General features: G+C 37.6%; 1 protein-coding gene across 1 annotated transcript; it reads left to right on the top strand.

The window, feature by feature from the left end:
* The first annotated feature begins 18 nt into the window (after positions 1-18).
* On the top strand, positions 19-24,078 carry ST13 (ST13 Hsp70 interacting protein). Its single transcript, XM_061418623.1, has 12 exons — positions 19-602; positions 4,571-4,628; positions 5,940-6,015; positions 8,006-8,076; positions 11,171-11,237; positions 13,644-13,728; positions 13,852-13,962; positions 16,455-16,557; positions 18,129-18,245; positions 19,092-19,140; positions 21,237-21,370; positions 21,866-24,078. Exons 1-12 carry the CDS (start codon positions 493-495, stop codon positions 21,992-21,994), a joined length of 1,110 nt encoding a protein of 369 aa, XP_061274607.1. The 5' UTR covers positions 19-492; the 3' UTR covers positions 21,995-24,078.
* Positions 24,079-25,934: the final 1,856 nt, after the last annotated feature.

The raw sequence follows: 25,934 nt of genomic DNA, 5'->3' as shown, positions 1-25,934 counted from the left end.
GCAGTATGTTTACGTCACGCCCGGATTTGGGAGGGACGCTCCGACCGGAGGGCCATCTTGGTGGCGTCATGGCATCATGTTCTATTTAATGGTCACACTCAAGAGACTATTCTATTCTAAATGACTCCCCACAGAGGCTAACAGCTTCCGCCTCCTTGAAAGCACCGGATGGGAGGATGATCCCTCTAGAGCACCGGTTCTAGAGTTAATATAAGAAAGAGTGTATGGAGAGGCAGGCAACAGCAGGAACAGCCACGCTTCTAGAAGATTCTGAGCAGTGCGCAGGGCAGCGGCAGAGGGAGTAGGAATGAACAGGCGAAGGACCCGGGGTCACGAGACCGTTGGGTGGGCGGAGCCAGCGGCCGGGGAGGTTCTAGTCTGTTCTGCCTCGCGGCAGCCGCCCCCTTTACGCGGTCACGCTGAAGTAGCGCCCGGGCCTGGAATCGGGCCGCCGCCCTCGCCGCGCCCGCCGCCTCCCGCCACTGCTTAACTATGGACCCCCGCAAAGTGAGCGAGCTTCGAGCCTTCGTGAAAATGTGTAAGCAGGACCCGAGCGTTCTGCACACCGAGGAAATGCGCTTCCTGAGGGAGTGGGTGGAGAGGTGAGACCCGGGCCTGAGGACCGTTGCGGGGAGGGAAGAGGGACGGTCGGAGCGGGTGCTGGGCCCCGAGCTGGCGCGGGGCGGAGGAGCGGGGAGCTCGGCGGCGGGGCTCGTTCCCTGGAGGCCACCTCGAGGGGCTAATGGAGGATCGGGACGCTTAGATGGTTCAGAGGCGCGGAAAGAAATGGCAGAGCTGGGTTCCCTGCACCCTGAGGTGGCCAGGGGTGTGTCTTCGTCGAAATACGGAGATGCAGAGTGTTGCGGGGACCTGGACACTGTAGACGTGAGGCGGGGAAGGGGGAGGGCCGCAAGACGGCTCTTTAGCGTGGAGTTGTTTTTCTTGCCGTCTCTGGTGTCCTGTTGAGGTCGCAGTAACACAAAGCAAGTCTTACACGCACTATGCTCTTAAAAATTGGTGTGGTTAATAAGTTACGTACAAGTGATAACTATGCGATTACGATTCTAAGTGCGTAGAGTTATTTTGTGAATCACTTCTTGTCCTTTGGTAGTGGCAGTTCCATCACTTCAAACACTGAAAGAAAAATGATTTTTTAAGAACCCGCTTGTTAACAGCGTCTGTTCTTGTTATCTGTAACTCCAGAGTACGTCGCTACGAGCGTGAAATTAATTGAACAGGCATTGTGCCAGATGCTAGCTATGAAACAGTATGAGAACAATCTATTGAGTAATACAAATGAATAAACACAGAAACTCTTTTTGATATTTAGAGGTTAGTATTCTGCGTTTTGGAGGGGAACTTAAGGAAGAAAGGGAACCCTTCCCCGAGATGATTTTTTAAAATCAATACCTCTGGTGAGGAATTTGAAAGAGATGACATACAAAATCGCATCTCACGGTGATACGTAGCGACAGTACAAAGAAACGAGACCCTTAAAAGGTACTACCCTAAACATTGATCTGTTTTCTTCAGTAAGATTTTTATAGGGAAAGATGCACCAATGATGAGCCAACATTTGAAAGACTAATTCTTCCAATGAGCTTGTTGTAAAGAAGAGATTTCAGTTCAAATCCATCAACGTTGTTTGTGGTGGGATAGTCTTTTTTTTTTTCTCTTTCAGTTTCTCAGTCCTTGTTTACGCATACCAGTTTTCTCGCTACTGTAAGATTTCTGCTCCTGATATTTATGTAAAATTCTGAGCACACTTACAGTTAGTTACTGTAGTAGTTTAGTAACAATTGTTAACAGTTAAGAATACTATTCTGCAAATTCTCCTTTTTGACAGAAAAAAGCCCATAAGAGTTGCAGTTAGATTTTCAGGACTAGAAACTGAGATCTAGATTTTAGTTGTTTATTGCATAACTTGATCCAAAAATGTCACTTAAGGTATTTGTGTGCTTTCCTCTTATTATCCATTCTTGAGAGGAATGAGCCTACAATTAGTCCAAGTTCTTAAAATTGCAGGAAAAGGGGACCTATACTGCAGAAAGAAATCACTGGCATCAAGAGTGAACGGTATACCCAGTGGATACATGGTTTGTGCCACCACTAGAGGGGTAGAGAGGACCCTGAAGAAAAGTTAAAGCGTATCTGAGAACATTGTTGTAACTTATCCCGGAGAGCTGGTCGCTGTGTAAGAGAATTATGATTTAAGGTCTGAAAAATACTCTCAGGTGTCGTTTAAAAAAAAAATAATAACCTTGTGTCTTACTTTAATGTTTCCCATAGGTAATTCCAGTTTTTCTTTCTGGTTCTTTTTATATTTTTCTTTTGGTAGACTAAATTGTTGGCTTAAGTGTGGAACGAAGGGTCTTTTTTCTGATTCTGAACACATCTGATTCTGAACGTTTAAGTTGAGGTACTAACCTACAAGCTTTTGTTATTTGTTTCCATCTAAATTTAAACTTAAATGGTTGTGGTCTCTGAAGTGTTTTAATTCCTCTCTTTTCTGCCTTCATATCAGCCTTCTTAAAGCAGTCCAAGGTTAATAGTAGATTGGGCTGAATGTGGAGACTTGGAAGGTCTAAGAATATTCCTAAACCTAATGCCACTTTAGGTTTCCATTTCAGGTTTTCCTCCACTCCAGTACTAAATTAGTCATGGATACCGGGGCTTAGACAGTCTCTTTGCTTATTTGCCATAATTTCTACCATTATTTATACCTTTAAACTTCATTTAGTTTTAAGAATTTATAAGTTTAATATACTGGACAAAGAAATATGAAGAAAAAATTTTGGCTTGGTAGCTAGTGGAAATTGGGGAGGCTACATTCTTTCCCAGAAATATGTTTTGGAATATTTTTGTTTCTCTAGAGGCAGAAGTGTTTTCTGATGCTGTTTTCTCCTATTTGACAACTCGGTCTACATTCTATCTTGTAGGTGCTTTTTATCCTTTAATTTTATGGAAATTTAAGATAAAAGGGAGTATCTTTGTATTCTGTTCTCCAGCACAATACATGGACCGTTGCTCTTCAGCAAATACTTTTTTTTTTTTTTAATATATATATTTTATTGAAATACAGTTTCAGGTGCGCAGCAAGGTGATTCAGTTATACATATATTTTAAAATTATTTTCCATTATGTGTTAGTTGCTTGGTCGTGTCTGACTCTTCATGACCTCATGGACTGTAGCCCTTCAGGCTCCTCTGTCCATGGGATTCTCCAGGCACGAATACTGGAGTGGGTTGCCATTTCCTTTTCCAATAGTTCTCTGTGCTATATAGTAAACCTTTGTTTCAGCAAATATTTTAAATGAAGTGAACCGAATGCATTTGTACTGTCAGTGAATTTAGAATATAGCACCCAGTTTTTTGTACATGTCTGTCAGTAACTATAGCAAAGTAGACTGAATGTTACTAAAGTAAGAGAATTATGACTGAAGTCTGTGATTCCACATGAGAAGGTCTCTGCACTAGTCCTACGTAAACGCCTGTATTGACAAAGTCCAGTTTGCAATTTTGACAGGGAATTAGCTTGTTTTCAATCTTGGAAGCATAAAATAAAACTTGTGTACCTATAAATTGGTGTTACCTTCCAGTAGTTAACTAGAATTTGGAGTGTGAGAAATTCTAAATCTAGTTTATGAATAAACCCTCTTGGGTTTTCCTCCCAAGTTTTAAATTTTTTGGAAACTGTTTCTAGCTTGCAAACAGAATGCAAGTGTAGTATGAAGAACGTTTTTCCTGAACTATTTCCAACACTGTCCCCAGTGCCATTTAGTGTGTGTTTTCTACAAACAAGGTCTGTCCTTTGCAGTGCAGTCATCAGCTCAGGAAACTGATGCATTAATATTATCTAGTCTGCAGAATTACATGTTGCGCTTTGTCGTCATGTCTCTTTGTTCTGAGATAGTACTTCAGTCCTACTGATTTTCATGACCTTGGCAATTTTTAATATTATGAGCCAGTTGTTTTATAGAACTTACCTCAATTTGGGTTTGTCTGATCTTTCCTTAGGGTTAGATTTTGTTTACTGCATTCCTTGGCAGGACTGTTACCTTCCAAGGTTGTTGTTTTTTTTTTTTTTTTTAATTTTAATTGGAGGCCAGTTACTTTACAATATTGCAGTGCTTTTTGCCATACTCTCCCAAGATTTTAACATGAATTAAACTGTTAGGACTGTGTTTGGATGTCATCCTAAATACATTCTGGAATGCTGCATTTTGAAACTGACTTAGTTTAAGAATTCTAGTGTCTTCATTAAAATTTAACTGAAAAGAACTCATATTTGATTATTATGTTCTTTTGAAAAGTTATTTTTAAAGAATTTTGTCCTGTTTGTATGCTTGTTCCTTATCATTAAATCCCTTCACTCTGCTGAAATGCATGCTTAGTGTTTTGGATTGTGTAATGATTCAGTAATTGGTACACAGGAGCCATTTTTCATTATCACTATCAAAGATACTGAGTAATTGAAGATTCTTTTTGATAACTATCACATTAAATAGAATGGGAAAGGTGCACATTTAATTTTAGTTTTCTAAATATATTTTTTTTTCATCTTCCTCAAGCATGGGGGGTAAAATACCACCTGCTGCTCATAAAACTAAATTGGAAGAAAATACCAAGGTAAGTTATGAATTTCATTTGTATGTTTAGTGATAAAGTACTATAAGGTTTCTTAGGAATGTTTTTCACCTGCTGCCCTCAAATTACCACCCCTGATTTCTCCAAGAAATCACTTGGAAATATCTTGGTAAAATTTCTATTTTGCAGTCAAATCTCTGTAATCTGATTTGATACTTAGAATGTGGGGTTGAATATTCACTGTGTTGTAAAATAAGTGAGAATAAATGCTGGATGCATGTTACATGCATGAGCTGTAGGTGGTAAGCTCTGTAATTGTATGCATTTGTAGTCTTCATCATTTGGGGTGGGGGAGGGCAATGCCGCATGTCTTGCTGGATCTTACTTCCCCACTGAGGATGAAACCTGGCACTGCAGTGAATCCTAACCTTTGGGCCTCTGGGGAATTCTCATTCATAATTATCATCATTTTTTAGCACGTAGTATAGTATTTTTGTAGGTACTTTATTAATATTTGGAAAGTAAATGGAAAAACAGCCCAAATTTGTTGCACTCTATTTTTTCTGCCTACTACCTGAGGGATATTTCTGAGTGTGATTCAGGGTGTTGCTTTAGCATATTTGCCAAAAAGGTGTGTACAGTAGGGAGGTTGCTTGGAGAGGTTACTAGTAGCTAAAGTTTAGAGATGAGGGTGGGGGAAGAGTGCTCTCTCCAGAATTCTTTTTCTCTTATTTTGTGCCTCTGTGTCTAGAAGGTTTTCTCCCCTCAGAATTTTCTCGTTAGCTGTCTTAAATTGATAAGAAAATTTGCTGTTTTATTATTTAACGTTATCTTTGAAGGGTGAAATGAGAGAAGTAAAAGCTCCAGAAATAGTTAATTCTTTTTTTAGGTGAGTCATTTGTCAGGTTTGGTAGATTCTGAGCCCTAGGTAGGCTGTTTTGCCATATGATAAATATGTATGAAGATAAAATTGTTTTTAATATGTATCTCTGCTAAAAACTTTATTTTGCAAAAGTAATAATGTGTTTGATTATGGGGAGTTGTGGACTGTAGTGCCTGGTAAGGCATAATATGTGGTATATCCACTTTATTAGCTTCCTAAAATCTTAACATTTTTAAAATTCTAAAACTCATTGTCTAAATGGTTTGGATAAGGGAGTGGACCTATACTTAACTTAAAAAGAGCAATAAAAATAGAAAACTAAAAGTAGTGTACCAAACACAACAAGAAAGAACATTAACAACTGAAATGTAATGCATGTGAATAGTATATATATAAATGTATAAATTAATAGAATATGTATTGGGTGTGTTATTAAATGCTGATAGCATTGTTTACCTTCCCTTTGCTAGGAAGAAAAAACAGATAGTAAGAAGGCGGAGGAAAACGTAAAGACAGACGAACCGTCAAGTGAGGAAAGTGATCTAGGTGAGGAGACGGTAGTTAGTGTGTATTTGATAATATAATATGATCACTATAATATGATCCCGTGTTGATTTTTTGTACTAGATACTAGTCAGTGCTAATAGTAGTATAGCATGAACTACATATGAAACTTGAAGTTTTCTTCTAGTAGCCACATTTTAAAAATTAAAAACAGTTGAAATTAATTCAAATAATGGATTTAGACTAATATGTAAAATGTTATTAGCATTTCGACATGTGATCAGTGTGGAAAAATTATTAATGAGCTGTTTTTCCATTTTTCATACTAGGTCTTCAAATTCAGAGTATTTAAGTATTTAAAGTATATCTCAATGCAGATGTTATATTTTTGTTGGAAATACTTGATCAGTATTCAGACTTCATGAAATTTGTAAAAAAAAAAAAAAAATTTTTTTGTAGAAAAAGTTGGGTCACATACCCAGGTTTTTCTAGATGTGTGTAAAAGTTTTCAAATAACTGAATCAGGTACCAAAAAATTGTTTTCCTTTAGTATCTGCATCTATGTTAGTAATATTAGTTCAGTTTAGAAGAATTGATGTGTCATGGGCCTGGGGTTTTATTTGGTTGTTTTTTCAGACTGCAGACTGATAAATTTCTTCATAAATTAGGAGGTCCTTTGAGACTATAAATATATACCCTAGTTATTAATTGGATAGTCTCTTAATTCATAGAACCTATCTAAAAGCTAAAAAAAAATACTTAAAATTTTTAAAATTTCGAATTGGTTCTTGATCTTTGGTATGTTGGAAAGAGCTTGTTGTTTGTGGGCTTAATCAGATCTTTTACTTACTGTAAAATATTTTTTAGTCTTACAGTTTTATGAAAATTACCATGACTATAATAATTCCTACAAAATTAAGCATTTTGTGCTTGAACTAAGCTGGGGGCTCAGCAGGTAAAGAATCTGCCTGCAGTGAAGAAGATGAGAGTTCAGTTCAGTCCCTGGGTCGGGAAGATCCCCTGGAAGAGGAAATGGCAACCCACTCCAGTATTCTTGACTGGAGAATTCCATGGACAGAGAAGCCTGGTGGGCAGAGAATCAGACACAACTGAGTGCACACACACACAAGCTCAGTTCCTGTTAAAAATTAATTAAAATTTTTTTTGTTGGATGTGAATTCTGATTTCAGGTAGCTAACTTTAATTTCATTCTTTTTTGACTGTTTAGAGGAAACTGCTTTTATCAAATTCACTTTGCTAAATATGTTTCCTAATACTGTATCAGTAGTATGTGCTGTGCTAAGTCACTTCAGTTGTATCTGACCCTTTATGACTGTAGCCCTCCAGGGTCCTCTGTCCATGGGATTCTCCAGGCAAGGATACTGGAGTGGGTTGCCATGCCCTTCTCTAGGGGGTCTTTCTTACCCAGAGATTGAATCCAAATCTCTTTTGTCTCCTGCATTGGCAGGCGGGCTCTTTACCACAAGTGCCACCTGGGAAACCCTGTCAGTAGTATACTTTTAGTTTAAAATTTATCCGTTCTGTTTTCAGACAGAAAATGGTAAAAAAAAAAAATATTTTACCACGATTTACAGTAACTTGCGCTATCTGCGTAAAATTAAAAAAAAAAAAAGTAAATGTCTTGGTATGTAGAACAGAGTATTTGCATTGATTCGGTTTGTTGCAATTGACTAAAGCAGTGGTGTGTCTGTGTGTAATACGTACAAGGACTAGTGACTCTGCTCTTGGCAGGGTACCTACTACAATGTTATAACATAACCTTACATTATGTGCCTGTTAAAATGAAATGTAATCTTACCAAAACAATAGGATTGTGTTTTACAAGAAAATATTTTAGTATATCACTTTAAATAAAACTAACAAAGTAAAATATTTAAGTTAACCTAGAGTAAAATGTTTCAGTTCATCAGTTACACAAGCCAAGGTTAATTAGTTTTTAATAGCCTCCTGTGGCCAGTGGCTACTATATTGGATAGCACAGCTCTTATTGGCATTTTCTTAACTTTGACAGAAATTGACAATGAAGGTGTGATTGAACCAGACACTGATGCACCTCAAGAAATGGGAGATGAAAATGTAGAGGTAAAGTCAATGGCTTGTTTTCTATTTGCTGTCAGGACTGTGAAAGCTTACCGGTTGCAGTTATCTTATGATGTGTTTCTCCTAGGAAAAGGGCATGTTAAATCTTACTCTGACTTAAGGCATCTAGGAAAGCATTTGTTACTTAAAATATTTGGGAAAACTCCCTGTATTTTTTATCATACTCTAACAAAATGCTTGTTTTCTGTTAACCTGTTTCAGTTTCACATCTGGTTGAACTGCTCTTGAAACCATAGAGTTCACCTCACATTTCTACAAGTGAAATTGCCTGTTAATGGGATATCTAGTACCAGTTGTTTTCTAAAATGATTTTGTCACAGCACACTATATTAATCTCAAGGTGGTGAAAATTGATTCTTAGGAGATGGATCTTGAAAAAAACCTTTAGGTGTTACAGTGGTTAGTAGTATTCCAAAGATCATAACACATTAACATGTATGGAGTATGTCTGCACAATTAAAATGGAGGAGGTAAGAAGTAAGGGGAAAATGCCTAGTAAGCTTTTTTGGGGGTTGATAATGAAATGGAGCTTGAGAAACGCTGTAATATACTAATCATAGCTTAATAGATTGGTTCAGGCCCTCATCACTACTTAATATTGTCATATTTCAACATTGCCATACTTACTTTGTAAAATGGTGGTGTTCATCTCAGTGTGTCTAGGTTTATAATACTTTGTATTTATCCTACTTGGGATTTACTAGGCATCTTAAATCCTAGGGTGGTTAACTTTTTTTTTAAGCTCTGAAGTATTTACAGCTAGTATCTCTTTCAAAAATGGCTTCTTTCCCATTCTGCTATCACTCAGGAGCCGTAGTTAGACACATTAGACCTTTTCATCATTAAGTTCCATCTCTTTAACACTGATGAATTATCTATACTTTCTTTGTCTAATCAGCTGTTCTATCAAGTTGGAATTTGAATGCTTGTTTTTCATTTTGATATTTTTGCTTTGATTTTTATTTTAAAGACGACTTGGTTATTTATAAGTGTCTTGCTCCTTACTCATTTTCAGATCTTGCCTAAATAGTCTCAAAACACATTAAATTTTTTATCACATTGTTTTGCTGGTCTTATTCTCCTGTTATTTTTCCTGATTCTTGCTCATTGAGGTACTTTGTTTATTGTAGTTCACGTGCTAGAGAGAGACTGTGTGTGTGGATGTTTTATGGAAAGTTTTTGAGGCCTAAATAGAAGGTGTGTTTCTCCGGAGAGGGATATGTTTGCTTCCATCAACACTCTGATTTGGTGCTACTGACTCAAGGGCCATTTTAAATTTTCATGGTTTTTTCCTTGCATGTTCAACTACACAAGTAATGTGACTGTGGTTATGAATTTTCAGTGGAGATTTCTTTTTCGCCTCACTGCACAGCCCTCCCTCTTTGCACAGGTTTATGTTTGGAATAGGCGTTTGGGGTTCCCGATTGGTTCTGGAGGCTGTCTGAGCAGGCAGCATTCATTCTGTCACCTGAATCTAGACTTTGGTTCATGTGTCCTGCACTATCTTCAAAAACAGAATTGCAAGGTCACCAGGTTTGGTACCTTCCACAGTGTTAAAAGCAAATGGAGTGCCTGGCACCTGGCTGAATTTCATGTCTTCGTTTAATCTTGTTCTTTGAGGATTTCTACATTCTTAGGTCATAGATGGCTTTTGAAAGGTGTGCTTTAGACTTGTTCAGAGTATCATGTGTACTATATTGCCATAAACTGAAGTCATCTTGCAAATTATCCTGGCTGGGCAGGATACCTTACTATCTGACAAGCGTGTTTTCCTTTGTTCTTTTTAAAAGGGTTTTTTAGTTTGTCCAAAACTTGTATGAATTTTTGTTGGAATTGCTTTTAATTTATTGAGTAACTTGGGGTTAGATTGATGTAGTCAATAGATTTTTCATGAGCATAGTGTTTATCTGTGTCCTTTAACAGAATTTTATCTCTCACCCCTTCCCCTCCCTTGAAAGTCTGGTGTGCTCTTAGAATGGTATCCTCTTCTATTGTATTTTAGAGTTGACTTTTACAGATGTGGAAGCACTCTGGGTTTATATTTTATGTAGCTTTTGTTTCTGAGAACTTCATTGAATTGTCATAGCAATAGGTATAAAGACAGCTTGGTATTTTCCTTCCAGTTTTTAAATCTGTCAAATCATTTTCTTAATGAATTAGCCAGCATATTTTATAGTGATGGTGATAGAGTGGATTTTTGTTTGTTAAATTGCTTCTTGTAGGACATTTGCTAATCTTTGTAGTGTCAACATCTTGTACAGTGTCTTGTTCTGTCTAGTATAGGTGCTCATGGATGGTTATTGGACCAAAAGAATGAGACGTTTTTCTTGTGAAGATTCAAGCCTCTTAGGAACTAACTTTTTCACTTGTTAGGAGACTGGGTTTTATAGTACAGGCATGCCTCCAAGATATTGTGAGTTAGGTTTCAGACCCTTAGGATAAAGTGAGTCACACAAATTTTTTTGTGCATATAAGAAGTTTTCTTGACACTATACTGTAGTCTGTTAAGTGTGCCATAGCATTATGTCTCTAAAAATGTGCATACCTTAATTTAAAGTACTTCATTGCTAAAAAAAATTGGCCATCTGAGGCTTCAGCAAGTCATAGTAATAACATCACAGATCACCATAGCAAATACAGCACAAAGTGAGCAAGTGCTGTTGGAAAAATACCCCCTGTAGACTCCTAGGGTTGCCAAAAACCCTCAGTTTGTAAAAGGTGTAATGTTTTTTTGCAAAGTACAATTTAAAAAAAGCTATGCCTATACTTGTGAATAACTAGAAAAGATTTGAAAAAAACTAGGGTGGGAAAAACCTGCTCTAATCGGGATGGAGGGAAGCAAAAATCATGTCTAGGGCAGAGTATAGGGAGTGAAATTTATTGTTTAGTATGAAAGATTAAAATGTATCCTGTATAATTTCTTACTAATTATTTCATAATTATCCTCTTTATTCCCTGAAGACCAGAGTCGAATGAATGAAAATGGGAGTTGTGATTACTACACCCTTAAGAAAATCCAAATTGTTTCCTCTTTCTCTTTGCTTTTCTACTGAGTTGATCTTCAATTTCCCCCTAGATAACTGAGGAGATGATGGATCAGGCAAATGATAAAAAAGTGGCTGCCATTGATGCCCTAAATGATGGTGAGTGTTTTTTTTTTTTTTTCTCTTTGCTATATTTCTGTAGTAGTCTGAATATTCTCTTCTCTAATTTTCTGCTACAGTAACTGTTAATAATGGGAAAGTGAAAGGGAATTTAAATTTTTTGAGTATTTTGTGCTGGAGAAGAAGGTGTCCTGTTCTCCACTCAGCTCTTGCCCATTGATAGAGAAGCTGAAATGAGCACTCAAGTATCATTATCTTGCCTCAGAGTGTAGACAGATCCTGATTGTCACTCCAAGACTGTGCTTTCCTGACTATAGTGTTTTTTCCCCTGACAAGAGGCCTTTAAAAGGTGGACGACTTCACCCCAAAGGGTATTAGATCAGTGAGCCTCAACTTTTTACATAGTAAAACCCTTGACAAATACTGTCCATTGACATAACAGTCTTGTTCTAGTCTCTGCATGTTAGAACCTCTTCAGAAAATCCTATCAGAATGGGAGAGTGCTGATAGTATTAAGTATATTGTTTAATTACTTAAAATGTATAACAACAAATTATTAATTGGGTACTGAGCAGACCCCTTCAGAACTGTGGTGTAGTGTCACAATGCCATTGCTGAATAGATGCTCTTGTATAATGCTGTTGTGCATTTGGACTTCATCCATCGTCTTAGATGACTAAAGTTTTATTTTAAAATGGTTTCCACGCCATCAGGGAAGGCCCTAGAATGAGTTCAGTACTGACTGTTATTCAGGTTCCTTTATACTATTGCGGTTACCTTAATCGGTTGTCTACCTGAAATGTCTCTGTTGCTTTTTGTTCACTGTTCCTAGGTTATTTGTACTTATAACTTGTTTTTATTGTTACACACTCCTTTGCTTGTAACCTGCAATTAACTTTTGCATACATTTTGAAGATAATTATAGCATTAGAGCTGCTAGAGTCAGATCCCATATTTGCCGTCCCAGCCTTGTTCTCTTTTTGAATATTAATCTTCCATTCTCACTTTCCTTCACTGTTCCTTTACTTGTGCTTTACTGCTTCTGTATAAAGGTCTTCTTCACCTATTTCAGCTTTTAATTTGTACCCAGCAATTTGTCCCAGCCACTTCTCTTCCTGACCATTCCTTTTCCACAATAATCTTTTCTTAATTGCCCTGCCCCCTAGGATTTCTGTTTACCTAGCAGAATGAGGAGTGGTTAGATTCTAGATACATTTTAAAAGTAGAGACACAAGGAGTTTTGGTTTCAGATTGTGCAGTCAAGAATAACTGCAAGAATTGGGGCTTGAGGGTAGATCAGCAGTTTCCACACTGCAACCTCATGTTTTTATAGAGTTGGTGGAACAGAGCCACACCCATTTATGTTTTGTTGGAGGCTGCTTTCCCACTAAAACTGCAGAGTTGAATAGTTAGATTGTTAGTCTGCAAAGCCTGAAAATTATTAAATGGCCCTTTCTAGAAAATGTTGCTGACCTCTAAACTAGACTGAACGAAGGAGCCATTTAGTTTATAAAGTCAAAATCTTTGTCTCTAATACATTTACTTTTGTTATTCTATTATATATATAAAAAGTGTTTAGTTGAGAATGTAGGGTAGGGGAATAGATTTGGAGATGGGGTAGGAATTAAGAGTTTCATTTTGAATGTGGTAGATGTGAATTGCTTGTTAGACATCCAGACCTAATTTCTAATAGACATCTGTAGGAGTAACTGATAAGACAGAACATTTTTCTGCATTGTTTCATGAGTTCTGTTAAGGTCCTTAACACTTGAGTTAACTGGGTAAAGATTTTTCATAGTGAATTGTGGCCTTTACTTTAAAACTGTTTGTTTTGTCTCACTGGTTTCCTGTGTATTATGTTTATTTATTAACTGACTTTACTGAAGGTACTAATAAACAAAAGAAGCAATTATGAGAATGGGATATTGAAAATGAATTTAAAATACGGGTATGGTCTCTCGTCAGTTCTAGTCCACCCCCCCCTTTTTTTTTTTTTGGCTTGTGAACCATCTCTGCTATGTATAGTTTATTGGTCTCTGATATGTTTAGTTTTTTTTTTTAATTTCTATATCAGCCTCATGAATGTAGTATGGGTACTTTTTTATAAGTTTAATTTTATCCTTTTAATGGATAGAAGAAAATTAATTAATGGAATAAAATTGCCTTAGCCTTTGATTTTATCTTAATTTAAAAAGTCAGTAAGTCTTACCAAGAGTGTGGTATTCTGATATTTTTAAGGGGGGTTGTGTTCCCCAAAATTATCTCTTGTCTTGGGTGACTTACAGTATAGGTCTAGTAAAGATTTGCTTTGAAGAGCTACTTTTGTGTATTAATTTAGAAACTAGTCTTCTACTGGACTAAAAGGGGAATGTGAAAGGCTAATAAAAGAGATAAACAGTTAATATTTTTTATCCACTATTTCTCAATAAACTTGTTTCACTTTAGGTGAACTACAGAAAGCCATTGACTTGTTCACAGATGCCATTAAGCTAAATCCTCGTTTGGCTATTCTGTATGCCAAGAGAGCCAGGTGAGAAATCTAAATAAAAGAGCTAATTTCTGCTTATTTGTTTAGATAGAATTGCTTCTATGGCAATCCTAAAGATGTTATTGTTTGAAATGAATACTTTTTAATACCAAACTTGTTTTTTAGTGTCTTCATCAAATTACAGAAGCCAAATGCTGCCATCCGAGACTGTGACAGAGCTATTGAAATAAATCCTGATTCAGCTCAGCCATACAAGTGGCGAGGGAAAGCGCACAGGTAAATAGTGGAACCTAGTTATTTTCAGAGCTCTTTAAATTTAAAATCTGGTATTTTAATATACCTTCTTTTTATTAAAAAAAAAAGAAACCTAACGTGGTAGGTACATGCTTAATATGTAAAACTGAGAGACTATGTCATACGGAACAAGTAAGAAAATAAGAATTCTTTTCACTTCTTCCATTCAGTGAATATCAGTGTTAACATCTTTGGCCACATGTAGCCAAGGATTTTTCTCAAAGTTATCTCTAAGAAAAGAGAGTAACTTTATATCAGTGTCTTACAAACTTTCTCTTATTTTAAGACTTTGTCACTGTAACTTAACATTAAACAACCAATATATTATGGAAGAAGGAATACAGCAACTTGAAACTACTTCAATCACTGCTCGGTAACATGAACTATCAGATAAAGGGGAAAATAAATGAATTTCACCCAGATTAGTAATCAGACCTGAAAGCAAAGTTTAATATGTGGATAAGTCTTTGTGGTTTGGGGTGAAATGCCCTGTGCTGTTTACGTCTTACTGGCTTGGAAAAGGTCTGTGCTTCAAGGGGGATGCAGCTGGAGGTGAGCATGCTTGGGACCTGTTGTATTAGGTGACTCAGTAAAGTAGCTCTAATGATTATGAAGACAATGTTAAAGATACAGGTAAAAGATTGGAAAATTGTTATTAATGCTCTGTGGGTATACGAAAGGTCATGCATTGCTGTGGATTGTCTTGAAGACCCCATTTGTCTTTGAGCATTTCTTTGTCTTCTGGTACAAGAACTCATTCTGTACTTTGACTTGGAATAGACCATTTCTTCAGGAAATCATGGTTTGTTTTAGTGGGACTATTTTGTGGAAAACTGAAGTTTGGCCACTAGGTATGTTTATTGTTTCCAGGATATCATCACTGTCATTTCAGTTAACCTATATAATGTTCTTGGGGTGAAAAGTTTAAAAATTTTGAGTATATACTGACATTTTCAATTAAAATTCAGCATTAAATGTTTTCCCTTTTGTATTTTTTGACAGTATTCTCCTAGAATCGTGCCTTAAGAAATAATACACCCTCTAAGTGGGGGGTTGTTTTTTTGTTTTGGTAGTTTTTTCTTATCCTTAGAATACTTCTGTCTCACTTAAGATATAGTCAAAATACTATTTTAAAAATTACTTGCATAAATTTTTCCTGCATGGTTAATGTTGTCAATGTGATAAACAAGTAGCCTCTTTTTATTTCTGTTTGTGTTCAGGGTTAGGGCTTGCTTTATTTCTGTCCTTTCTTATTTGAGTATGTGAAACACTTGCATGTTTAAGAGTCAAAACTGAGTTAATAGGTATACCCAGAGAAGTCTCATTTCCATTGCTATCCTCTACTCCATTTGGAGAATCCCATGGACGGAGGAGCCTGGTGGGCTACTGTCCATGGGGTTGCAAAGAGTCGGACACAACTGAGCGACATCATTCACTCACTCACCAAACTTTAGTTTCTTATTAATCTTCTATTTTAAATAAAATGTGTACACATGTATTGTTTCTTACTGCATATAGAAGGTAGCATGTTAAATACACATGTTAACTGTTTTTTGTTTCTTTGTTTTTGAGAAGCAAGGGCTCATGTTCACCACAGATGGGAGGCCAGTTGGGGAGAAGGTGGCAGGTGGCATAGCCACCTTATACAGCATGCCATACTGGTCCACTGTCAGACCAGTGATGGCCTCGGCTCCATTGCCCCCCAGGCTGACTCTGGCTCCTGCCTGGCTCTGCCCGGCCACCACAATCCTTGGGGACCATTCAGAGGCATCACTGGAGGGTGTGTGGTTAGTTGAGCAGCTGGTGGTTCTCCCCATATCCTTGTTGGTCACGGGGAGGTCTCTTTTTTTGGTGGAAGGCATTCCTGACTCCTCTCATGAACAGATTTCATACTGCTTTGTGGTGTTCTGGATCCTGGAAAGGGTCGGCTTACTCCTTGGGGCGTCAGAAGGGGCGGCTTTGTGACTGCCTTGCACCCCTCTGTGCTGTTGGCTGGAGCGCCCACATCTGAGCTTCCAGTGGCGCTTCTGAGCAGCTGTAATAAGAAGCAGTGTCCTCCCCACTGGCTTGGGAGCCAGCCCATCTTAACGGCGCTCCCTGGGCGGCTCCTGCTGGTTCCGGAGCCGCTACAACGGCTACCACCGCCATCCCTAGCCCCAGAGCCACCCCACACCCCTTAATTCTGTTTTTGATGAGTTGAAAGTTGTGGCTCTACATAATTTTTTAAAATATATTCTGAATTAAAAAGAAATGTTTTTAAGTTTTTAAACGGTTTTTAGTAAAACAGCTTCCCAGTTACCATAGAGGAAATAAACTCATACTAAATTTTTATAGAGTGGAAATGTAATAATTAAATTAGTTCATTATCTAACTTAAACCTCTTCTGTTACAGTCCTATTTTTATAAGAAAGACACTGTGCTACATAAATGAATATGGATAAAGGCCTCCAAAAATGACTTTAAATCTGTTTCAGACTTCTGGGCCATTGGGAAGAAGCTGCCCATGATCTTGCCCTTGCCTGTAAGCTGGATTATGATGAAGATGCTAGTGCAATGCTGAAGGAAGTTCAACCAAGGGTATGTTAAAGTAAAGGAAGGGAAAGTCATTACGGTGATACTCCTTGGCTCTGTTACTTAACCCTGGGCAGTAAATTTACTGCAGATGCAAAGAAACGACCATTAGAAGTTACAATCTGTAATCACTTAAATTTGTGTTGAATTCAGGAACTATCATTGAGTTTTCATGCTTTAATTTCTCATGCAGTTATTTACAGCAAGCTCTGCAGGCCTGCAAAGATATAACCAGAAAGTTAGAAATGGTAAAGGGGGCATCAACTTTATAGCAAAGGAGAAAACAGAAAATCTAGAAAATGTGACCCAAGATTGAGTCTGGTCTGTCTGTATTTCTGTCTAAAATTGTTAGTTAAAATAACTTAGTGTATCTATATGGCAAATCTTTCCTTTTGTGTGAAATTCCATTCTGAAGAATTTACTCTCAAAGACTGTGGAAGTTTTATTAAATTTAATCTGTCAGATGATTTGATTTTCTTTGTTTTTGTAACAGGGCTAAATTAACAAGGTTACTGAGTGAAATATTCTAGAACACAAAGTTTTTAAATAATCATGAAGAAGCTAAAGTAACAGTTGAATATGAATCTTACATTTCTATTCTATGAATAAATGCTAGATTCCAAGTATTTGACATGTACTGTGTACTAGTGCCTGGCTGATCCTTATAGTTAAAACTAACATACTTCTCTTCCTTGCCCCTTCATTTGATTGATGAGGAAAACTTAAGTATAATTAAACTGTGGGAAATAACTGCTATATGTGTTCCCAGTCTCTGCCTTCCCATGGCATGTATCGGGCAAGAATTGTCATGCAATCTGACATCTGTTTATCATCTTTGCACTAGTTAATTGTTTGAAATTTTTAACACTCCTCTAACTTCAAATCCCAGCCTCTTTTCTCTGGGTCACAGTTGATAAGCCTCTGCTGTGCTTAGTCACTCAGTCGTGTCCTACTCAAAATTTTTAGACCCTGTGGACTGTAGCCCGCCAGGCTCCTCCCTCCATGGGAATTCTCAAGGCAAGCATACTGGAGTGGGTTGCCATGTCCTCCTCCAGGGAATCTTCCCAGCCCAGGATTCGAACCCAGGTCCCCTGCATTGGATTCTTGACCATCTGAGCTGCCAGGGAAGCCCAAGAATACTGGAGTTGGTATCCTGTCCCTTCTCCAGGGGATCTTCCTGATCCAGGAATCGAGCTGGGGTCTCCTACGTTGCGGGCAGATTCTTTACCAGCTGAGCTGCCAGGGAAGCCCACTCACCTCATCACTGAGGTTCTAAGTCTCCCTGCTTGGTCATGGTAGCTCTAAGAAGATCTGCTGCCTGCACGTGAACTGTAGCTGCCCAAACATGGTTGCCTCTTCACACCCTTTAATGGTGGCCTCATTAATCCAAAATTTATCCACCATCTCCTTGTGCCTGAGTTAGGTCTTTTTCTGTAAGATAAACCTAATTTTTCAGAACTGTGTGTTAAGTTTACTCTTTCCCCAAAGAAAAATAATACTTTAACAAAACCATTGATTTGTGTTGACCTTATTCCATTTTCAGAGAAGACATTTTTCTGTGACTGTTTCTTTCCTAGGCCCAGAAAATTGCTGAACATCGGAGAAAGTATGAGCGAAAACGTGAAGAGCGTGAGATCAAAGAAAGAATAGAAAGGGTTAAGAAGGCTCGGGAAGAACATGAGAGAGCCCAGAGGGTAAAATTTCTGTACCTAAACCATTAAAGAGAGAGATGGTAGATAGACTTTTTTGGATATCATTCTAATTCCTGGCCTTTTTAAAATAAAAAGAGCTGGCTGCAGTTCTATAGGATAGTGATACTACTTAAAAGGAGGTTTTCCTTCCCTTCATTGCTTAGTCTTCAAGTTCTTAAGTGAGTTTTTATAGCACCAATTTATATCCTGGCTTGTGTTCTCCTAAAATCAATACTTCTTCCTGGCCAGGTAATTAATTTAAAAGTTGGCAGTGTTATTTGCTTTGTTTTTTGATACTTTGAGTTTTATGATACCTTCTGTTTTAGTAGTGAATTCATAGCTATTTAAAATTGACTCACTATTTCTTAGTTTTAGTTCCAAGTCAAAAATACTACTTAAAATCATTACCAAAAGTTATGCTAGGTTGCTTCAGTCATGTCCGACTCTCTGAGACCCTGTGGACTACTGTAGCCTGCCAGGCTCCTCTGTCCATGGGATTCTTCAGGCAAGAATACTGGAGTGGGTTGCCGTGCCCTCCTCCAGGGGATCTTCCGACCCAGAGTTTGAACCTGCTCTTATGTCTACTGCATTGGCAGGCGGGTTCTTTACCCCTAGCTTCCACCTGGGAAGCCCACCAAAAGTAATAACTTCCTCATTGAGAATCCAATTGAAAATTGGTTTTTTGAGGAATGGGATGTTGTCTTTAGCCCAGTACTGCCTTTTGAAACTTGTCATTCTTGTACCTCCTCTAGCTAGTTTATTTTACAGTTTTTTCATGGTTTGTATGGATAAGGTAGGCATGGACAGCAGACTTCTTACTATGTAATTTATTTCCTTTTCATATTAAAGGAGGAAGAAGCCAGAAGACAATCAGGATCTCAGTATGGCTCTTTTCCAGGTATTTTGAAAGAAAAATTAAAATTCCTAATATTGTAGATAATTGGGGATTATTCATTTTGGGGCTCAGATGTGTGTATTGTATTTAGTACCATTAGTCCCTGGGAAGGTTTCATTCTTGGTAAAATTTTGTTATTGGAAGTACAGTGTATTATTTTCCTGCAAGCCTTGAATAGTAGCAGTGAAAGTGTTAGTCACTCAGTGGTGTCCAACTCTTTGCGACCCCATGGACTGAAGCCCGCCAGGCTCCTTCTGTTCATAGGATTCTCCAGGCAAGAGTATTGGAGTGGGTTGCCATTCCCTTCTCAAGGGGATCTTCCCGACCCAGGGATCAAACCTGGGTCTCCTACATTGCAGGCAGGTTCTTTAGCTTCTTTACTGTCTGAGCCACCAGCAGAGGCCTCTGCAATACAGGTAGAAGAGCTGTTAAAAGGTACTCAGTATATTTTTGGATACTTTCTGAATTGAGGCAGTGTGACGTTTATGTAAAGATGAAGAGTTTTTTTTTTTTTTGAGTTTGTCATTGTAATGGGGAATCGGCAGCTTCCAAGTAACTAGCTTTCTTGTGAAGGGTTATAGAGGCAGCTACGCACCACCTCTCTACTTGGAATTTACGTGATCAGAGGCTAGAAAAGGTTGCTGCTGTTGTGAAAGGTCATGTGCCGGCAACTGAAAAGGGGTGGGGATGACTTGGAGCAAAAGCAAAAAAATAAATTTTAGCTCATGGCTTACTTTTTGTTTATAGGTTAATACCTCATATCAGGTTCCTTATTTTAGAAAATGACCACTAATGTGGGCTAGCACTTGAGATAATTTTTTGTATGATGGGCTTTATTACATAGATTTGACAAGCAGACTGGCTCACCGTTGTTGCCTTGGGTCAATAATTTTTGTGGAGACTAGTTAAGTCACAGCAGCATAGGAAGCTAGAAGTTGTTTTCAGGTCTCCTTATCTGATTAGGTCTCCTTATCTGTGATTGTTAGTTATTTATGGGCGTGTTTGAATTGTTGAGACAGATGGAAATCACTTTGTTGTATATATTTCTTCTTTAGAGTAGCTTTACTTAAAATGACTTGATCCATAGAATATGTTAATGTTACCTGTATTTCTCTCTAGGATGTCCCTATATTATTATAGTGTGTTAATTGTGATTTTAGAATATCTCCAGTGAATGTAAAGATTTATGGTAGTGAAAAATGGAGTAGAAAAATTTGAGTTTATAATCTAAAAATATACTAGAATTAGATTGGTTTTTGTTAGAACTTTTTTTTCACTTTCAGAAATTTTGATGCAATTTGGGTGAAGATTTAAAAATCCATAGGCTTTTTTTTTTCCCCTTAAATTTTGGCCATGTTGTGTGGCTTAAAGGATCTCAGTTCCCTGACCAGGGATTGAACCCAGGCCACGGCAATGAAAACATCAAATTCTAACCACTAGATCACCAGGGAACTTCTAAAAATCCACAACTTTTTATAACATGTATTTAGGGTAGTTCTTGAAGGAATAACTGCTTAGAAGAATATTGCTTTTAAGAAGAAAAAAACACGAATTAACTTTAAATTGAAACAGATGAATAATATTAAAGACTGAGAAGATGACTTATTACACTTTTTAATTTTATTCTTTTTAAAAAAATACTTATTTTTAATTGGCGGATGATTGCTTTACAATATTGTATCAGTTTCTGCCATATGTCAACATTGGTGTGTGTTCTGTCACTTTGCGACTTCATGGACTACAGCCCACCAGGCTCCTCTGTCCATCAGATTTCCCATGCGAATACCGGAGTGGGTTGCCAATTTCCTTCTCCAATATCAACATTAGACTTTTTAATTTTATAATTCCAAGGGACTATTAGCTTTCTCTATATTTTGTTACTAGGGAAAAAGTATTTACAGCCTTATTTTTAAAGAGGAAATGTGATGATAAAAATTACGTCTTGTATCATCCGGTTTGAATGTTCAGACTATTTAGTATTCAGCAGCACCCTTGTTCTTTGTGCATGCACATGTGTTTTATCAGAAGGAAATAATATGCTCTCAGACTACTTGGGAATATGGTTGGTGTCTATACAGATCTCTCATTTATTCTTGCAGGCGGCTTTCCTGGGGGAATGCCTGGTAATTTTCCTGGAGGAATGCCTGGAATGGCAGGGGGAATGCCTGGAATGCCGGGAATGCCTGGCCTCAATGAAATTCTTAGTGATCCAGAGGTCCTTGCAGCCATGCAGGTAAGACTTGGACGAACAAAGTTGAACTTTATATCATTAAAGCATTTCTTTCTTAATTCTGTGTGGGAACATATTAAAGTTACTCTGATAGCCATATTTTACTGAGCTGAATTATGTAGTCGTGACATTCATTTTCTGTTTTTCAGAATGAGTAGTTTAAGTTTTTAAAAAGCTGTCTATAGGGAATACTCTGCAATAGTTGGTAATTATATCCAGTTGTCCTTTTCTATCAAAATTGTATACCTTTTTTTTCAATTGTCTTGAGTGACATAGTTGAGTTTGACTTTGAAGTGCTCATTAATAATATTTATGCTTCAGGGGCTTGTGCAAATCTGAGTTGATTTAGCCATGAGGAAGACTGGAGGATGACTGCTTTCAGTGCTGTGTCGGTTTCCGCTGTATATCAGAACTATAGGTCTAAGAGATAGGATTTAGGATAAAAAATTGATGACCCATAGAATATTTTTTTAATACTACATATACCTTTCTTTGCAGGATCCAGAAGTTATGGTGGCCTTCCAGGATGTGGCCCAGAACCCGGCAAATATGTCAAAATATCAGAGCAACCCAAAGGTTATGAATCTCATCAGTAAATTGTCGGCCAAATTTGGGGGTCAAGCATAATGCCCTTCTGACGTAAAGCCCTGCTGGAGGAAAAGCAACTTAGATCATCTAATGGATGTTGCAATAATACAAACCAGTGTACCTCTGACCTTCTCATGAAGAAAGCTGGGGTGCTTTGAAGATAATCCCTACCCCTTTGCCCCAAATGCAGCTGAAAACATTTTACAGCGGTTTGCCATTAGGGTATTCATTCAGATAATGTTTTCCTACTAGAAATTTAAAACTTTAAGCAATTTTTAAACCTTAAAAATATTTAAAATTAAAAAGGTGTATTAACCCCTACATTTTTCTTTACTAATGATTTTTATTTTTTCCTTTGAATTAATTAGGCAAGTCAGATACATCAGTGTGGAAGATTTATTGTTACAAGTTTGAGTGAAATAAAGATTTGTTAGTGGGAGGCAAATAGAGCATTTAAATAGATAAAGTTTGAATTGGACATATGGTTACTGAGGCATTTTGATTTGTCTTTTTAATTGCTTTGTTGTTACTATCTTAAATGATTTGCTTCTGGAACTCTTGGGACCACCAGTATTGCAGTAGGACCTGGGGAGGGACTGGAAGTACTTGGCAGGGCAGCAGCTGTCTTACTACATTTTATATCACATGTCCCCTTGTGCACATGCAGTTAAATCTTACACTGTGGTGAAGGGATGGTTTTTATAATGCTGCAGTAAAATTGGATTACTTAGCTCTGTTCTTGTCTCATACCTAAAATAAATTGTTTCGTATTTCCACATAGGGGAAATAAGGGAATGTTTTCCTTTCTGTATTTCTGTGTTTAAAAATGTCCTTTTCACATCAGAAAATGCCCAGTTCTTTGTCCGCTTTTTCTGCTCGTTTTCACAGTTTTTTCCTCCTACTCTTCTTGGGCTAAAAAGATGGTCCTTTTTCACGAATATCACTGCTATCATCATTCATAGCATAATTATACAGGCATATTTAACGCTGGGTTTAATATTTAATACAGTGACAATGTAGGGTAATACCCATAATAGCTTCAGTTTCTTACTTGGCAAAGAGATTTCATATTTAAGTGTTAGATTTTCTCTTTGGTGAAATCGTAACATATCAAAGGACCTTGGAAGAAGGGATTCCCTTTGATGTTTGGCCTCCTACTTAGGTAATACCTAGTGCAGTTTGAGTTTATCTTGTAGTATTAATCTTTGGAGAAGTTTGAATTAATTGATACACAGAGAGGGAAACTTCACTTCCTAATCACTGAAGAATTAATGAGATTCATGATGATTCTTCATTGTGAAGTTGTCAGCATTGTGAAAGATTCATTGTTCTATTCAGTTTTTAAATACTGCAACTCTCTTTACTGTCCTTCCCTCTCTTCCAAGGATAAAGAAAATGATTTTCTGTCGTACATCCAATTCTTACATTAAATGAGACTTAAGTCCAAGCACTGTAACAGGAATTGCTGGGTTTCTGCTTACTATCTTTCAATGTAAAGTGCCAGTGTTTAACAGAAATTTCAAGGGATGAGACCCCCTATACTTTGCTTATTTGAGGAATCGGTGGGAGCAGTGAAGTAAACTCCATGGAACACATTTCTGAAATCATAAGTTAATTCAGGTTCTCACCCTTTGCTGTATACAAGCAAATAGAAATGCATCAATGAAGTGAGAAAAAACTGCTGATTGAGCATGCGTTTTAAACCCTTTAGAAATACTCAGTGTATAAACCTGAATTTGAGCTTGCTGATGCTCTTTTTGTTAACGTGTGTTCTCCATTCTCAAAATCTCCAATGTGTGCTGTGAGTACCTCAGGACCAGCTACTGCTGGATTTTTTATTTGATTTATACATTACCTAAGTATGTTCTAACATAAGTGGGTAAAAGTAAAATTATTTTCCTGAAAATGTATCCTGTGCTTTTAGATTTCTAAGTTAATATAAAGTACGTACTCCTTTCATTAGGAACTCAACATCATAACATCATTTCTACACCAGAAATGTCCTTTTCTTGTGCCAATGATGCTATAAAAAGGAAAAGTAAAGGAATTTTTTTCTGCTTAAAAATACATAGTTACTGGATATTTCTAGCTACATTAAAAATAAAGTATGGCTTCAAACTGAATATTGACTGTTCCCACCACCGTCACTCCCCTTTTTTTTCAGCACATGTCCTATATTTTTTATGTGTCTATCACTCATCCTAAGGTATTTTCTAAGCACAGTATACTTTAGATTATACAGTGTTGTTAAGAAGGAGCCCTACAAATACATTCTTTTGAGTAAAACGGAGCTTTACATATCCTCAGGTAGCAGTTCAGAGGTAAGCAGTTCTGCCATATTTAGGAACAGGAGAGGGCATCAAGGAAGCCTATGCTGAAATACTTTAAAAAATGGGAAACAAAATGTTCATTTGAAGGGCACTGGTTAAGTGAGGAATGTCACATCATTGGTTGTGATGAAGTGTATTAGTCCACTTGTAACGGGCCCTATAGTTGAGTTGCTCAGTTGTATCTGACTCTGTGAGCCCATGGACTGCAGCATGCCAGGCTTCCCTGTCCATCACCACCTCCCGGAGCCTGCTCAGACTCATGTCCATCGAGTTGGCGATGTCATCCAACCAATAAGGGACTGAAAAAATTCGTTTTAAAACTGGTGCAGTGATTAAAATTAAATGTATAGCAATATTTATAACCAATAAAGTACACTTTTAAGTGAAGTGCATGCGTTAAGTAGGCAAACAGTTAATGATAGCCAATAAAATTAAATCGAAACTGAAGAAGGCATGTTGATTTGGCGAAAGCTTTAAAACTATGGCTTGTAAGTAGTAAATAGGTGGAACCAGGGTAGTGAAGAGGTAAATAGCATAAATATGTATAAATACTATGAAAATCTAGATATCCTGTTATATAATAAGGATGTTCTTTAGTACACTCATCTCATTGGGACATTTTCAGGTTGTGTAACCTGACTACATGCAAGTGTAGAAATGAACAGGAAGGTGATCAGTTCTAAGTTCCTATTTTATTTTGTACTGATAATACAGGTGTGAACAGAAGGAGGCTAAAGATTTAATATACTGTTTCTATAGTGTGGGACTTAATGCTTGTATAGTTCAGGGAGCTCTCTTTTAAGAAAAGTAGTACATAATTAGGAATACTGAGATGTGAAATTATTTTTTGACAGCTGCTATGCAAAAGATTTCACAGAGATGGACATGCTGTCTGCATATCATACCGTACAAAGGGGAAATAAGAAAAATTGTGTTCAATTACTGCTATAAAAGGATTCATAAAGTGTGTTTATAAGTCCATATGCTACATAATGCAGTGTGTTCTTGAGAGAGCTTCCAAATTAAGTAGAAGTCCACAAGGGCTGAGTCCTCCGATTAACGGCGGACAAGGTTCTGTGTTCCAGTGCAGAATCCTACCTTCGTTTGACTTTCGGACCTGGACCTTCATGTCATGACTCTAGGGAGTGGTGGGAGTATTCCTGGGAGAGATTCCTAAAACAGATCTAGCAATAACATGTTAATACGTATGAATAGGTATTCCTAAATCCAGCTATCTCCCCAACTTGCTTGTAACTTAGCTGTGGTCACTGTAGCAACACTTAAATGTGCATGCTTAGTCGCTCAGTCATGTCTGACTCTGCGACCCTGTGGGCTGTAGCCTGCCTGTCTCTCTGTCCGTGGGGATTCTCCAGGCGAGAGAACAGGAGTGGGTTGCCATGCCTTTCTCCAGGGGATCTTCCCAACCCAGGGATGGAACCCAGGTCTCACATTGCAGGATTCTTTACTATCTGTGCCACCAGTGAAGCCCCAGAGTTACAAAGGGATCTTAACCAGTAGCAATTGAAATACTTTCAAATTTTGTGAAAACAGGACCAGGTAAACACTGTTAGGGCCCTCTCCTGGGAGTAAATGTGATAAAAGGCGTAAAACATTGGGCCTCTGGCTGTAATAAGCAGTCAGTTCAGTTC

Source organism: Bos javanicus, chromosome 5, assembly GCF_032452875.1.
Source record: "Bos javanicus breed banteng chromosome 5, ARS-OSU_banteng_1.0, whole genome shotgun sequence".
Lineage (NCBI taxonomy): Eukaryota > Metazoa > Chordata > Mammalia > Artiodactyla > Bovidae > Bos > Bos javanicus.
The sequence above is the reverse complement of the archived record's forward strand: the minus strand, read 5'-3'. Positions and strand labels throughout refer to the sequence as shown.

Coding starts and splice junctions, on each gene's coding strand:
- ST13 (XM_061418623.1), top strand. CDS start 493: ATGGACCCCCGCAAAGTGAGCGAGCTTCGAGCCTTCGTGAAAATGTGT. Junction 8,077..11,170: donor TGGGAGATGAAAATGTAGAG/GTAAAGTCAATG, acceptor ATTTCCCCCTAG/ATAACTGAGGAGATGATGGA. Junction 18,246..19,091: donor AACATGAGAGAGCCCAGAGG/GTAAAATTTCTG, acceptor TTCATATTAAAG/GAGGAAGAAGCCAGAAGACA.